We start from the raw sequence: 16,283 nt of genomic DNA on the forward strand, positions 1-16,283 counted from the left end.
CTGGCTCTGTCATGTGCAGTTCTGCACAGTGATGGTGTGGGAGAGGGGAGGAGAGAAAGGGCAATGCTGGTCAAGTCTGGGCTGCACCCGACATCACACCAGTTGGCAATAAAGCCCTGCAGCTGAGCAGCAGCTGACAAGGCAGCAAGGCTGGGAAGCAGGAGAGGAGGTGGGAACCAGGCAAGACTTTAGCTGTTTGTCTCTTCTGGAGAGGGTGACACCTGCAAACTTGGTGGCAGAGGCTAAATATAAAGGTGTGAGAGGAACCAACTGCAACTTTAATTTGAATGTGTGTATTTATTTTCTTTTTTCCCATCACTGCAGTGACCATCTCTTTGAGCACAACGCCTCATCTCATCCCAAAATGCTTTTCTGGCACAACCAGCCTGAACATTATCACCATCACCAGTATCCCACCAGTAACAGCAGCTACCTGCGGTAAGAAAAAAAATGATTGGGGTGACTTTAATGATAATAATTGAAATGGTCTAACACAATAACGTAGACTACAGAGCCTTTGCTAATTCACAAGTTCAAGCCTTCTAACAGAGTTGGTGGTCACAGACCCACTGACAAAAGGTTGTGCAGTGGAGTCACTACAGTGGAGATTTGCTTTAAAGCATTTTCATGATCTTCACAACTCTGCCACCATAAGTATGTGCAACAAAATGTGTTCATGTGATATTCATAAATGTGTTAAATGTTTCTCTTTCAAATTTTGTTTGTAGTCTAAAAGTAAAACTCTGTATGAAGTCATACAGACTTATTGACACCTTGGTGGTTCGTATCTACGTTGAAAAATGCATTTTGTCTATTGAAGCTGCATATCGATATGCAGGATCAGGAATACGGGCCACTTCTAGTCTCAGGCCAGATATACTGGTTGAACACTTACCATTGAAATTCTGATGCAATATATAGCTTATTGCATCAGCATATCCCTATGAACTTACTTCACCTCTTCATGACTAAAATATCTGTGTACACTATTCAAAATTTTTCATATAATTAAAATGATTATGCTTTGACAAGAGATACATAGATTCCAGATTATCTTGATGTTGAGTTTCAATTTATAACACTCTCTGTATTAAACTTTAGCTTATTACTTTTTCACTAATTACAATGTGTGTAAACATGATAGTGTTTAATAATACATGTATATTTTGATATGGGTATTTACTTGTTGGTAGTCTCACGCCTAGTACCATATCACAATATTACTTCTGGTCTTGTAGAATTGTCGAGGAGCATGTTTTTGTCAGAAATACGCCAAATTTTGTTTTAAAAATGCAAGGAAATTAAGTGATACATGGGTTCTGATAACCAAAAATGTTAAACTAATGACATTTTTCAGTGGAGTTTTACCTCATCAGTCTATTTCAATGCAAGGGTCAGGGTGATGTGAAATTTGGATTGGCTAACACAAATATGTAGCAAACATAGTGCTGTTTCTATTGACTCGGACAGTAAACCAGACATGAAGAATAGGTGCAGGAGTTTCCTGACAGAGTCCTGCTTGCAGGTAACATGAATAGCTCTGTAAAAGGAGCCAAATAGCAACGGTAAGTGAGGACTTCCATGCACAGCTCCATTCCCACTCCCTTCTTCAGTGCTGTTCAGCACAGAGGAGGTGTCTCCTCTTGCTTTTGTTTCAGAACCTCATTCACTTAGGGCCCATTTTCACCGTGTCCTTGTCTGTCTTTGTTGCTACCCCTGTATTTGCTTCTGTTGCCCACCACCACACTTATCTCAAGATCTGCCATTCCAAGTCCCTTTGAAGTTACTCTTCCCACACACATTTGAACTGTAGATTTGGGTGGCAGTGTGCATCTGTGTTTGGTATTGAAATACAACATAGGGAGGGATACTTCCATAAATTATGGGTTGCGTATAGTAACTAAGAAGATTAGCCCTCGAGGCTGATGACCTTAAGCAGAATGGAATAAAAACCTGTTTAGGCACTAGGTTTCAATCTGGCCATAACCATAAAGTTGTTTGGTTCCATCACATCCTCTGCCATGCTGCAGTCCCACATCTGGACATCAGTAAAGTTTACTCAGAAACTGCAATTGACTTGAGCTGAGCATGCTGGTCAGTATTAGTGGAGAGCAGATAAAGAAAGGGACATATCAGGATCCCTTCTTCCCCCTTCTGCCTTCTCCCACATCCCAGTAATAAAACCATTCTTGAGACACATCTACACAGATATATTTGCGTAACCAGGCTCCTACTGTATGCGCCTACCCTCTGTTATATCAGTTCTTCAAGTACAATTGGTGGGTGTGGGCTCAGGGTATCTTCCTATCAAGCCCTTCCTGGGAATATAGTTGGAAGAGTTTTTTGAGGAAGCTCATTTGTGTTAAGAAAGAGATTTGCTCTGAAGTCACAAGTCCTGCTGAAATGGTGATAGGGATGTGTAGAAATGGAATGGGAAGGCCACACGGAATATCATTAATGAGAAGTCAGGCTTCTGGATTTAACTTGCTTGAAGGGTTACATAAGCAATTTGAGATCTCAGAATGCTTAAGTCTTGTTTTAGACCATTTCACTAGGCATGGCAAAAGGTTTGAATGATGTTTATGCAGGCAAAGCTTGGGAAGGAATCAGGAGGAAAAAAATATTATTTTATAAGGTATACAGAGTCTTCCGTTCCACAACCTCTGCTCTCAGCCTTACTGATGAGCATATGTTTATGAGTAAGGCACAAATTCTGCAATCTAATCCTCAAAAAATGTTCAGGTGCCTAACTTGTGAGACTCCACATGGGGTTTATATTGCTTGAGTTGCAGAATAGGGATTTTATGTCACAACTTAATTTTCCCAGTCAGGACTGATTATTGCTTATGAAGAAAAAGAGTAATTTTACTTTGGCAATAGGCATCTGTTTTCTTTATTTGCTTGGATTTAAAGATATCTTGAACTCTCCTTACCCTCAGTATAAGGCCAATATAAATGTTTTGGAAGAAATTATTCTGAAAGTGAAATTATGGGAAGAGTAACAGAAAGATTAGGATTAAGAAAAAGCTATGGAAGCACCTACCATTCATACTACAATATGCAGAATGTCAACTGTAGGCGTTAAAAAATCACAAGACTAGTTAGCTAGTTAAAGTGAAATGAATAGAAAAGATGTTTTTGAGGTTTTTGTTTGTACTTGCTATCCATCTAAAGATATTTTAAATTGTTTTGCCAAAAGCTGAGAAGGCTGCATGGTAATTACACAGAGATTTAAATTGGGTACCTGAGCTGATTTGCACTGTAGGTACAACTCTGTACGCTGGAGTTAGTTAGATCTGGCTGGGAAGTGGTGCTTGTATGCATGGTTGATCCTCAGCAGATGATCTGAGAAAGGGACTGAGCCAGGAACCTTCCCCAAAGAAATCAAACACATCAAAGGCCTGTACTTTAAAAGCAACAAAACCCACAAACATAGACTGAAAACCTCCAGTGAAAACTTGTAAATAATCCAGGGATAGACATAATGCTAAAGAAAATAATGTTTGCATTACAATAACCATCATTTAATCGAACAAGTTACTTTACATCCTCAAATAACAAAGGATAACAGAAATATTAACACTCAGTTGGCTTATTATGGGCAAACTTTTGAAGGCTGAACTGCAAGAGAATGGGTCTTACTGTATCTGCTCACGTTATCTGCAGTAGAGATTGGAATTTGTGTCAGAAGAAACCAACACCTATTAAAAAAAATAATATAAATTTATGTCTTATAACGACTATGTAGCTTAATTACATTACTATGTAATGTAAGTAGATAAACCACTTTTGCTATGCATAAGTCAAACTGGATCTGGTTTATCTGGTCTTGGATTCTGCTCTTAACTTATCTCTAACCGTCAGAAGCAGAAAGTTCACTGCTCTTACTTTTCTGCAAACTCCCAATATCTTATGTATCACTTAGAAAAGTAGGCTTTGGTGTTATGTATGCCACCTTTGATTTTACAGCCCATGTTATGTCTATAAATGTCTGCCTAAGGTAAGGTTTGAGGTCTCAATTAAAAGTCTAATTCTTCAGTGATAGGAATTTAAGCTAACTTGTACCACGACTGTTGCATGCTGAATAGCAACTACCAGTTTGGTAATTTAACAGTCACTGGAATTAGTAATGCTATTTTTGGCCTGTTACCCATCTTCAGAAATAAATAAAATAAATCCATCACAGAAATAATTGCTTAATTTTTGCCAGGCTTAAGAGAGGTATTTTGCCAGCAATATTTTCAGTATTTTCAATTCTGACTAAAAGCTGTAGTAGCTTGATAGTTATTGCCTATGTTAGAGACTTGGGCACCCGCTTGTGCCTTTCTCATAAATGTACCTTTTTTGAATGTCCGTCTTACGTGGAGACAAACTGTTTATCTACCCAGAGGCAGGCAGGGAACACTTAAATCAATTACAGCAGCAAAAATACCAGTACCATTTTCATAGAATCAGGGAATCATTTAGGTTAGAAAAGATCTCTAATATCATCAAGTCTAACCTTTAACCCAGCGCTGCCAAGTCCACCACTAAACCATGTCCCACAGTTCTTGAAGACCTCCAGGGATGGTGACTCAACCACTTCCCTGGGTAGCCTGTTCCAATGCCTCACAACCCTTTCCGTAAATAAAAATTTCCAAATATCCAACCTCAGCCTCCGCTGGCACAACTTGAGGCCATTTCCATTTACCTTATTGCTTGGCACTTGGGAAAAGAGACTGACACCCATGCTGCTACAGCTTTCTTTGAGGTAATTCTCTGCAGAAACTGGTAGGTTAGTCTTAAGTTACTGATCTCTTTAGAAAGCATAAATAATGGACTGCACGTTTCTCTTTATCTTTGAGGCTGTCATATAAATATTTTGAATAACAGCTAACATTTTATTTCTAGTGAAATTAGGGCCTCCCTATCTTGTAGCTTTTGAAAAAAAAAAAAAAAAGCAATTTTACTTGCAGCATGTTCCTATGTGATCAAAATGTAATTTATAGTCTAAAATTTTCTATACTTTGCTTACTAGGTGAATCATTTGAATGAAATGTCTCATAACATTAACTATATAATCCCCTGAATGATTAAAATATGTTTTTTTGTTTTTTTTTTTTTTTTTTGTAGAGGATCTAGTTATGGGTTAGGATTAAGTTACAGGTTATTCACCCTATTAGCACCCTTCATTGGACCAAGTATTTTAGGATCAGAGGGAACATGATTAAAGTATAACCCACTAGCCTGTCCTGTTGTTCCTTGCATCCCTCCTTGTATTCTCTAACTGCTAGGCAATATAACTGTAATTATTTACCTATAGCTTAGCTGTCTCTTGGACTATCTCCTTGGAGAATATAAACTAATTAGAAAAGAAGCATAAAATAAAGATATTTTATTTTTACAAAATAGATTTATATTACAGAAAGGGAAATTCAATGCTACTTCAACACACTAGGCTTTAATTTGTTTCAGCCTGTTAAAAGAGAGAAAAACAGCCTCTTACTGCATCTGGAAACCTACAAACGGGACTTAAGTCCAAGGATACGGGCCGTGAACCAAGTCAAAGGCCCGAGGGTAACCAAAAGCCAACGCTTGGCAGCGCGCACGTTGCAAGCACTGCGCTAACAGCCTCACGCAGCCCCGCGGGCGCGGCCAGCCCCTCAAGGTAACGGCCGCCCTGTCGCCACTTCCTGCCCGCTCCCCTTTCCGCCTTCAGCAGCACTCTCCCAGCGTGCCTCTCTCCGCGCAACATGGAGGGCGGAGCTTCGCATCCGAAGCCCCGCCCCCCGGGAAACCTCCCCTAGGGTTGGCTGCACCGCCCTTCTCCCCTCTCCTCCCTCTTCCGATTGGCCGAGAGCCGGTCAGTGGGCGGTGCCGGGCGGAGGGGAGGTGAGGCCGTTCCCTGGCGGCGGCGGCCGCCATGTTGTCGTGAGCGGCGGGCGCAGCGTGAGGTGGAGGAAGAGCAGGCAGGGGGCGGCGCGGGGGCAGCCGTTCCTGGTCGGGCGGCGGCAGCGGCAGCAGCAGCAGCAGCAGAGCGGGGGCCTCCCCGCCGCCGCCGCCTCCTTCTCCCTGCCCGCTGAATGATGCGGCGCGAGGCGCCGCTCAGCTGGCTCGGGGCTCGAGCGGCGGCGAGCGGCGGCGAGGCGGAGGAGGAGGAGGAGGAGGAAGAAGCGGTGGCGGCCGGCGGCCCCCCAGCCCCTCCGGGGATGCTGACGGGGCCCCCTAGGGGCTGAGCCCCGTCCCCCGGCGCTGCCGCTGCCAGTTGCGGGTCCCCCCTTCCCGCGTCCCCTCTTTTCCCTTCCCTCTCCCGCCGTGCCCCGGCGGCCCCTCCCCGTCCGGCCCCTCCCGCGGGGCGGCGGAAGATGGCGTGGGTGCTGAAGATGGACGAGGCGATCGAGTCCGGGCTGGTGCACGACTTCGACGCCAGCCTCTCCGGCATCGGGCAGGAGCTGGGAGCCGGCGCCTACAGCATGAGGTACGGCAAGGGAGGGGAGGGGTGCCGTGCCGTGCCGTGCCGCCCGCCCCTCTCCCGCTTCGCCCGCCCTGTGGCGGCCCTTCCGGTCCCCTCCCTAATTCTGCATTTTTTTTTTAATTTTGTTTTATTTTTCGCTCCCCGGCGAGCGGGCACATGGTGAAGGGAGGCTCTGGTGTGCTCCTTCTGCAGCCCAGGGCCTCTGCTGGGGCTTCCCCGGTGTGCTGTCAGCCTGCCTGCCGCCTGCACGCGGCATCCTTCCTAACTGCACCTGCCCGCCTGGACCTCCTGTACTAGAAAATTGTCCTCCTGCACCTAACAAACACAACCCGGTTCATAACAAACAGTAGCCATTTTCTGTCAGGTGTCTTTAGAAAGTTATTTCATGAACAAGCAAATACTGTGCTTGTTAGTACGGTAGTAATGCAATTGTACTTTCATCACTCTCAATATTTATGTATAGAATGGGTCTTTAGCGGCCTCCTTTCATGGTTTTTTTTTTGTTGTTTTTGTTTTTCTTTTTTTCCCACAATGTAGCTCTTTCTGTTCTTAATCACCTTGACAGTATTTTCACCTCTCAATTGTTTTCCAGCTTTTGCAATAAAAGTGTTTAAATAGTCTTTGGGTGTGCTTTTTCAAAGTTAAGATAAAACTGTACTTAGAAATAAGTATGTTTTACCTCAGTTACAGGCAAAGCGTTTAGATTCTTAAGTGACTTCTTAGTGCAAAGAGAGAAACTACTTTTGAGATTTACGATTTGTGGGAATTGTTTTACTCTATGGTCTTTTGACAGTTGCTCAGTGTTTAGTGATTGCTTAGTCTCTAATAGAGATATGTAAAATGCTGGCAGTTAATAGTTTTCGCGGCCGTATGGAAGGTGTGTTTTCTCTCTGGATTTCCTGAATCTTGAAGGCCACCATGAGCTGCAGCTAGCAGGTATGTTTTAAGGAAATGCTTCTCAGGTGAAGTGCTGTATCTGCAAGATGCTTGTTTTAAGTTATAAATCGGGGTTTCACTTGAACAGAAGCGAGGACTAATTTTCCTAGCTTTTGGGATTGTGAACTCAGTAGGCCTGCTTGAGATATATAAGCATATTCTTAATTGAAAATACCCTTGAGAATTTGTCAATTCAGAGAACAAAGTGATTTATCTCCTTTAGTGAGGATATTCATGATTTTATATTCAGCTCATCTGGACTATTATTTTACTTCTGTCTCATTTCTCTTTCTCAAGTGAACGTTCATCCCACAAAGTGGTGTGCTGGCTGGGTTTTGCAGGCTGCATGGCGAGTGGCTGGATGCTTTGAACATTTGGCTTCTGGTTTATCTTTTCCTCATGCAAACAGTATTTGATAATTCATACTCTTGTGTTTGAGAAGCATGCTTTATTCTTTACCGTGGTCCAGTTCTTTCTAGGATGTTTTAGAGTAGAAATTCTTAGTTTTGAATGGGAAGGCTTATTAAAGACTTCCCTTTCTGTTTGTAGACTGCATTTCTCCCCCCAGTGATGCACACTGTTCAGTTTCAAGAAACTTTGAACATTTTAATCTTTGTTGTTGTATAGATTGTTTATATCATACTTTTCACAGTGGGCAGCAGTCCTAAGCTTTATTATTATTATTATTTTATTTTAGTTGATTGTACTTTCCCATTTGGATACTTTGCATTACCACAAGAAGAGTTCTAGCACTTAGAAGTAGCTCACAAAAAAACAATGTTGGGTAAGCAAAGCTGTAAATTGGCATTAAACTTGACATTGCACACTTTGAATTTTTGACAAGGCGCGTGCAAGTGTTCTGGGAACGTGTACTAACATGGCAACTTCAATCTTTGAATGCATAATTAAAGGGGTGACCTAATTGATTGCAATTAGTGTTTGCTGGACTCGAAGTGATTTCAGCAAGTGAATTAGTTACTTTATGTGCTGTATATAGTTCTACTTAAGGGAAATCATGGCCTGTTTACTTGGTGGTGATGGCAGGCTGGGAAACTAAGAGGAGTGGCATAACATGGAGAGTGAAGATACTCCTCTGCTGCTGTTCTGGGTGCCAGTGGAAACTAATTACTTGTCACTTGCTAAAATGTGATAGAAAAGTGTTTTCCTAAGAATACTGAGAGGTCCCATAGCTATATGGCCCAGCATTTTTTAAGGAGCACTTAAAGCATTTTTTAAGGAGCATGTGACCCCTTAACGTATTTAGGGTGTATGTAATATAGCTGATGTTTCCTTGAGTTGACAGCTGTGTCCTGAGGTAGAATATTTGATGTTATTCCTGTTTTGTTGGTTTTTTTTTCCATACTGAGAAAACTGCTCATGTCCATTGATCAGTAATTGCAGATTTCTGTAAAGGAAGCTGACAGGACCAAATTCCTCTGAAGATTCATCTTTAAACAGTACTCAGCATTTCTTTACAATCTTGAAACCCAGTTTTTCTGCTTTCTCTTATAACATCTTTTCAGGCAATGAGAAACTGCCTGTAAACAGGAATTTCAGTGCAAATTAGAATAGTTATTGTCAGATGTATCAAGTACCCCCCACTCCCAAAAAACAAACAAACAAACAACAACAACAAAAAAAACCTACATAGAACTATAGTAGAATCACAGAATTTCTAGGTTGGAAGAGACCTCAAGATCATCGAGTCCAACCTCTGACCTAACACTGACAGTCCCAACTAAACCATATCCCTAAGCTCTACATCTAAACGTCTTTTAAAGACTTCCAGGGATGGTGACTCCACCACGTCCCTGGGCAGCCTGTTCCAGTGTCTAACAACCCTTTCAGTAAAGAAGTTCTTCCTAACATCTAACCTAAAACTCCCCTGGTGCAACTTAAGCCCATTCTCCCTCGTCCTGTCACCAGGCAGATGGGAGAACAGACCGACCCCCACCTCACTACAGCCTCCTTTAAGGTATCTGTAGAGAGCAATAAGGTCGCCCCTGAGCCTCCTTTTCTCCAGGCTGAACAAGCCCAGCTCCCTCAGCCGCTCCTCGTAGGACTTGTTCTCCAGACCCCTCACCAGCTTTGTCGCCCTTCTCTGGACCCGCTCAAGCACCTCAGTGTCTTTCTTGTAGTGAGGGGCCCAAAACTGAACATAGTACTCGAGGTGCGGCCTCACCAGAGCCAAGTACAGGGGGACGATCACCTCCCCAGCCCTGCTGGTCACACTGTTTCTGATACAAGCCAGGATGCTGTTGGCCTTCTTGGCCACCTGAGCACACTGCTGGCTCATGTTCAGCCAACTATCAACCATCACTCCCAGGTCCTTCTCTGCCAGGCAGCTTTCCAACCACTCATCTCCCAGCCTGTAGCTCTGCTTGGGGTTATTGTGCCCCAGGTGCAGGACCCGGCACTTGGCCTTGTTGAACTTCATGCAGTTGACCTCAGCCCATCGGTGCAGCCTATCCAGATCCTCCTGCAGAGCTTTCCTACCCTCAAGCAGATCGACACACGCACCTAACTTGGTGTTATATACAAACTTACTGAGGGTGCACTCACTTTAACCTCAATGAGTTTTGAGTATTGCTGTTAACTCAGGTTGATAATGATGCTGATGTATAGAATTAGGACTCTGACAGTGATTTCTTACAGATCTGGCATAATATGCATGACCAAAGACAGTATCTTCATAATGCAGAAAGAATTATGTAATTTTGGGGACCGCTCATTTTTGGTATGAGCTATTAAAAATGCAAGCTGTTTCACTGACAAGGTAACTTCGAGGAGCTACATTGCCTTTTCTCTAGCAAAATTCCGTATTTTGTATAATTAATGATTTTATTAATGAATGAATGAAGTTAAATGAATATTCATATGAGGACAAGTACCTTAGTATTTGTGAATTAATTTTCATGTACAATCTGGAAGCTTAGTATATGGCTTTCTTTAAGTGCTTGCAGTTCCAGTGGTATTTCTAATGTTGAAATTAAGGCCTGTCCTTGGGGAAGCTGATTATTTTCAGAAGTAGCTATTCTGGTATATATTTCTGGATTAAAAACCAAAGCTTATTAAGTGAAATAAAAGAAGATAACTCTCATACAAAAGGTTAATACATTTTAAAATACAGACAGTCCTCCATTTTTGGAGAGTCAGGTCTGTGTGACTTTACTGCTTCCTCTGAAAGCTTGGCATGTCTTTGGAGACTTGAGCCGGCTATGGCTTTGGCTGGAAAGAAGGAAACCCTACTGCAGTTGGTCTTCTTGTCTCACTGTGCTGTGGAGAGCTGCCTGTGGGCTTCAGTGGTACGGCAACTTTGTGCATCAGCTGTCCTCCAAAGCTGAAGCTAAAGCAACTGTTAAGGCGCTAAAGCAACTGTTAAGGCTGCCTGCCCAGCATTCAGGGAACCATTGTCTTACAGCTCCTGGTTTTGCTGTCAAGTGAAGAAGAGAAGGTATTGTCTTCATCTTACAATTTTGGGGTCCCTGACATCCTTTTCTTGACTTATGTTTAACAAGACTGGGTCACAACAGTTACTGTCTTTAATGTCATTTGATGTCATTGTGCAAAAAAATATAAAAAATGGAGTTATGTCATTCAGGCCCTGTTTTCCTTGTGGCTGCTGTTATTTTCTGACAGGATGACTGTTTTTGCTTTCCTTAACACCACCCACTCTTCTGAGACTCTGCCATGGGTTATATATTCCTTTTTAAAAAGGATAACTTAAGGTAACTTGAAAAGGGTTTTTATTTTTCTCAAATGTAAGCATTATTTCTGCATAATAAATGTAAAAGCTACCTTTTTACTAGTCTCGACTACTTTAATGTATTCCACTGCAGAAAAAGTAAGTTTTACTGACCTGTGGACTCTGTAAAATAAAATTCCATGCGCTGGTTGGATTTGGAGCCAGATCGTATGTGCAGACACAAGTATGTAAATACCTGTCTGGAAATAGGCATTTGGGGAAAAGGAAAATCCCCAAACCTCCTGCCTTTCTTACCACGCATAAAGCATGGTTGCACTTAGTTCAGTGGCCATGTTGAAAGGTAAACCTCATGTTTGACATCACTGGCATTGATCCCCCTCCCCAATTAGATGCGTGAATACATTTCCAAAGGTCAAGGAGGACTTACATAGCTGTATTCTGTGTACACCTCCCATGATGTGGGATGGAGAACAGGGCAGCAGGTTTACCATCACTTAGGCTTTTTGGATTATTCCAGTTTAGCAATCCCTATATGACAGTTGCCTGACTCCCTGTGTTGGAGGAGTGGATGGAGAACCAAAGATTTGTGACTGTAAGCAAATGCTATTCTTACACCTTTTCCTTGGTCCTGTCATGAGTTTAGGAATATGGAGGTTTTGGCGGTGGAATTTTGGCGTGTGTGTTTTTCTTTTGCCAGGCCTGCCATAAATTGAGGCCTTTAACCAGTTCGCATTAGGATGGTTTGTGGGATTCCCAGGCTTGGCATTACATATACATCTGTTTTCTAGTTCATCTTGCATTACTTCAGAGAAGGCTGTTTTCCAGCAGCTCCTTCTGGTGGTCTCATCTCGTGTTGAGCTTGCTTATGTGGACACAGGGAAAGTGTTAGGAAGTATCAGCTCTTTGCGTTTTCCTATTGGTTGTTCCAACACCTTAACAGTGTAGAGTATAATTCCAAATCCTAACTTCAATTCAAATCCTGTTCAAGAAGCATTTTTCCCAAGGTATTTGCCCTTGTAAACCATGGTTTAAAGTTTCAAAAGACCTGCGTGTTCTTGGATGGTTGAGTACTCTCACACCCAGAAGTATACAACCCAGAAGGGCAGGTAAGGCAATGATTGATGGAGTGTCACTTTGAATTTTGATGACATGCCAGTTCCTGGTTTTGTAAGGACAGGAGGTTCTTCATTTATTTTATGACCATGTTATCAGTAGGCAAGTTCTTTTCTTAATGCTTCAGAGAAAGTGCTCTGAAGAGGGGTTTGAATTTGGAAGAAAGGTGATCTTGTGGTTGAAGAAGACATTTCACAAACATGGGAAGGAGTTAACTCGTAATTTTTGTTGTCTTTCTGGACTTCACTCATGTAGGCTATTTAAAATAGGGTAGCTTAACACATGTGCTCCATCTAACTGGATGCTGGGGTTCAAGTTGTAACCTGCACCTTGCTTGCTATTGTATGCCTTCCTGCTACTCTTCTAAAGTCGTTCATTTACGCACTTCTGTAGCACAGATAGTTAAACTGGGTGTTGCAGATGTGTTTACAGCATACTTTTGTTGTGTAATGAAGATTGTTTCTGTTTTGGGGGAGGAAAGAATGCTTTCACGTGGTATCCTACTCTTAATTGTGAGTGTGCTTGACATCAATTCTTCAAGTGCGCAATGAATTCTTGTTGTAGAAAACATTTGTCACAATGAAATTTAGATGGTCCCTATGTGAGTTACCGTAAGGATAAGCAGCAAGGTTTTTTGGCCTTTAAGAGCTGGGAGCCATGCAGTTTGTGTTCCAGTGTTTCTCAGTGCTGCGTGCTTACGATGATTTCCCAGGTTAGCATAGACATTAGCTGATTTCATTGCTCCTGTTACTAAACATGAGGAGGGAAATGGACTTAACCCATTGTGCCTGCCCTCAAAGTCACACAGGATAGGACAGGGGGTTCTCCACACCAAGATTTTTATCACCTTGTTTCTTCTAGCCTCGGTTGTGTAGCTGTGTGTTGGGCTGTGCTATGAACTGACAGAGATCCCTACGTAAAAGCCCTGCAGAATATTTTGAGGGGAAAGGGTGGGGAGGGTGCACGCTATGCAGCAGGAATTCGTTGTGCTAGTTTTGCCCAAAAAACCCTGAACTGGTGAACCATAGGCTCCTGGGTATGGAACAGAGCTGGTCACATTTGGGTACCATAAAACTGTGACTGAAGGGTAGACAGAGCAGTTGTTCCGTAGCAGCTTCACTGCTGAAGGTCAGAAAGATTTCTCAGTACTTTTGTTAAGAGGAATTAATGGTTTGAAATCAGCACGTGTTTATTTATCGCTGACACATCTAAAACCTCAATTTGAAATACTTTATGAATACCTTACTGACTCTCTTTAATTGCCTGCAGGTTTTTTCTGTTTTCAGATGGGAACACATTTAAGTGACACTGCCATGCAATTCTTTGCATGAACAAACCTTAAATGTTAATTAAATGATGTTCAAGTAAAGATTTCTAAGAAACAGTTTTGAATTGCAATGGTTCCTCTTTTTATTTGGAATGTACTGGTACCTAGAAGACTGTTTCTTTTATCAGAAAAATATGTGGTTTTATGTGGGAAAATCCGTGAAGATTCTTAGAATGCACAAGGCAAATATTATATTTGCCTTCTGGAGCTTTTTTTTTTTTTTTTTTTTTTTTTGGAATGGTGGCTTTTAAGAATGTGCATTGTGCTCTCTACGGCTAAATTGTAGGGTTGAGGAGCTGGATATGTTCTTTCCCCTGCAGTAGCCCAGTTAGTCATTACCACTTTGTGTGTATTAGACAAAGCAGGTTTAAAGTTGACTAAATTTGTCTTTTTTGTTGGCTTCAAGTGCCTTAAGTTGTTAATTTAACAACTTCATTAACCACTACACACATTTTAAGATAGACCAGATGTATTTCTGTCGGTAAACCTTAGGTGGAAAATGAAGGCTTGAAAGATATTTTTCATAAGTAGATGAGACTTTTAATTTTGCATGTTCCGTGAAAGCAAGTACTGCAGAAAGTAGTAAAGGACTAAGGGTTATTTATTTGGTGAGGTGCTTTGCGTATCTGCTTTATTGCACTTCTACTCTTCTGTGTATATTTTAAACATTGTATTTGTTGCCATGTTCTTTCAGTTTTAGAGTTCCTCTTAAAAACATCAACCAGTGTTCTGTGTGCTGATGAAGTGTGTCACAGGCAAAGCCTCCTAAGGCTGTCCCAAGTCCTGTCTTGGGACATCGCTTCTCTCTGAGGAGGAATGGTCTGTCGCAGTGCTCCCTCTTGCATTGGGCTGCCCTGCTGACTGGCAAGAAGGCCTGAAGCACCTGGGTGGTTCTTAGTCATCCTCAAGTAGTAGTGAAGTTTTCTGTCCTACCTCTGTATGTGTGGCTACTTTTGTCTATATAAACAGATTCTTTTCTTTTATATATTATACTCTCTGTATACATATAGGAGAGTTCTATTATATGGGTGTTTCTTATCCTCCTTTATTGCTAGTTAAGAAATATAGCCTCTTCAGGGTTCCAGTCTGGGAACCTGGCATCACCAGTGGCTATGGTATGGTCCAGCAGGGCTCTTGTGCTTTTGGGACAGCTTCCTGCCTTCATGCTTGTTTGTAGCATCTCCTGTGGTTCCCTCCTAGTGGAAAGGAACCCATGAGGATGTCTTTTTTTTTTTTTTTTTTTCTTTTAATTCTAGTTATTACTTTTGGGAGAGAAAGTGAAGCCTGTACAAGATACAAACTTCTTAGACTTGTTCACCATTCAGAAGTGTTTCCTCTTTCAGGTCAGTGTAGCTTCTTCCAGATCCCAGGGTAGTGGTATATGATGTGGCTGGGCTTTACCTCACTGCATGTGGCATGTGCTCTGAAAGAAATGTTGGGGTGCCCCAGCTGCACTTCTAATACCTCGTATTTATTAAGACCAAGACTATACTGTAGTCGTCTTTGATACAAATGTATTGGCTGGAATTTCACTTCTTAAAATTATTATACTGATACTTTCTGAGTCTCCAGGTATGAGTTGAAAATCGAGAGCAATTGCAGAATTCCCTTCCTATAAAACAACCTGAGTTTGTTTTATCTCTGACTGTGATAAATGGAAAGGAAGTAAACAGAAAAAGTACCTTTAGATTAAAACTGAGCAAGTGAGGTTGCGTGAGAAATCTTACTTCAATTTAGAAACTAATTTTCAGAGAAGAGTTAACGGAGCTGCATATACGAATTTCATCATGAACAAAAATTACAAGCTAGAACACTGTCATGGAGTAGAACGCACTAATGTCTGAGGTTTTATTTTTGATATTTTACTGTTTACAAGGAAGACAAAACAGCAGCCTGGATTGCTCTTGTAACCTCAGAAAGTTTGCAGATTGAAAGTTTTGCTGGTCTCATTTTCTGAAGTAAGTGAAGCAGATCTTGGTGTATACTCTCTGTAACTTATGTTTTGTGAATCTGCTTAATCATTCTCAGCATGATAAGATGTACTAACAACTAAGATTGAAAAAATATTCAGTGTCATACATTAAATAAAATTATATGAAATAGGGAGAAGAATTTTCAGTATAATTTACTTCAGGGAAAATATTTCAAAGGAGAAAGTACATGCATTGCTCTCAACTATGTGTACATCAGGCAAGCTTGCATGTATAGACAGGTGAAAAGTTAGAAATAAACTTTTTTACAGTGGAGACAGGAACTAAAGATAAATCTTTCAGAGGCTCAGCACAACTGTATTTATTGTCTACTTAGATCATAGAGCGTCGTTTATGTATTCTAACCTAAAACATTAGAAGAAGGTAAGTCACTTTTTTTTTTTTTTTAACTTCAGGCAAAGCAGGGCCAATGGTCTCACAGAGTTATTTCTTTTTTCTTTTCAGTGATGTTTTGGCACTGCCTATTTTCAAACAGGAGGATTCCAGCCTTCCTCCAGAAAATGAGACCAAACATCCACCCTTCCAGTACGTTATGTGTGCTGCGACATCTCCAGCAGTAAAATTATATGATGAAACTCTTACATACTTGAATCAAGGTTGGTATGCATATGTTGCAGGAATAGCTACGGTGAAAGCAGCTTATGATACAAATCTTAAAACTAGATTTGTTTCATATCTTGAAAAAATGAGTTTGGATATCTTGTTTACTCATCTTGTTTTGTCCATGTGGCACATTCATAGCTATAGTTTATCATT

The 16,283-nt window shown here is 41.5% G+C and overlaps 1 protein-coding gene and 1 long non-coding RNA gene across 6 annotated transcripts in view; one reads left to right on the forward strand and one right to left on the reverse strand.

The window, feature by feature from the left end:
• Positions 1-16,283, forward strand: part of UBP1 (upstream binding protein 1) — a 53,027-nt gene that overhangs the window by 8,642 nt on the left and 28,102 nt on the right. For 3 of the 5 annotated variants that reach the window (XM_038174527.2, XM_038174528.2, XM_038174529.2), the window contains exons 2-3: positions 325-438; positions 15,972-16,123. In XM_038174527.2, coding sequence (XP_038030455.1) covers positions 325-438; positions 15,972-16,123 — 266 coding nt within the window. Of the gene's footprint in view, positions 1-324; positions 439-5,906; positions 6,458-15,971; positions 16,124-16,283 lie in introns of those variants that run through there. The other 2 variants (XM_027451526.3, XM_027451528.3) reach the window with 2 other exon arrangements.
• Positions 3,216-5,777, reverse strand: LOC140001531 (uncharacterized). The gene is made up of 3 exons (XR_011806802.1): positions 5,297-5,777; positions 3,643-3,701; positions 3,216-3,370 (listed from the first exon to the last, which is right to left on the reverse strand). It is a non-coding gene; the product is annotated as an uncharacterized lncRNA (long non-coding RNA).

Source organism: Anas platyrhynchos, chromosome 2, assembly GCF_047663525.1.
Source record: "Anas platyrhynchos isolate ZD024472 breed Pekin duck chromosome 2, IASCAAS_PekinDuck_T2T, whole genome shotgun sequence".
In the NCBI taxonomy this organism is placed as follows: domain Eukaryota; kingdom Metazoa; phylum Chordata; class Aves; order Anseriformes; family Anatidae; genus Anas; species Anas platyrhynchos.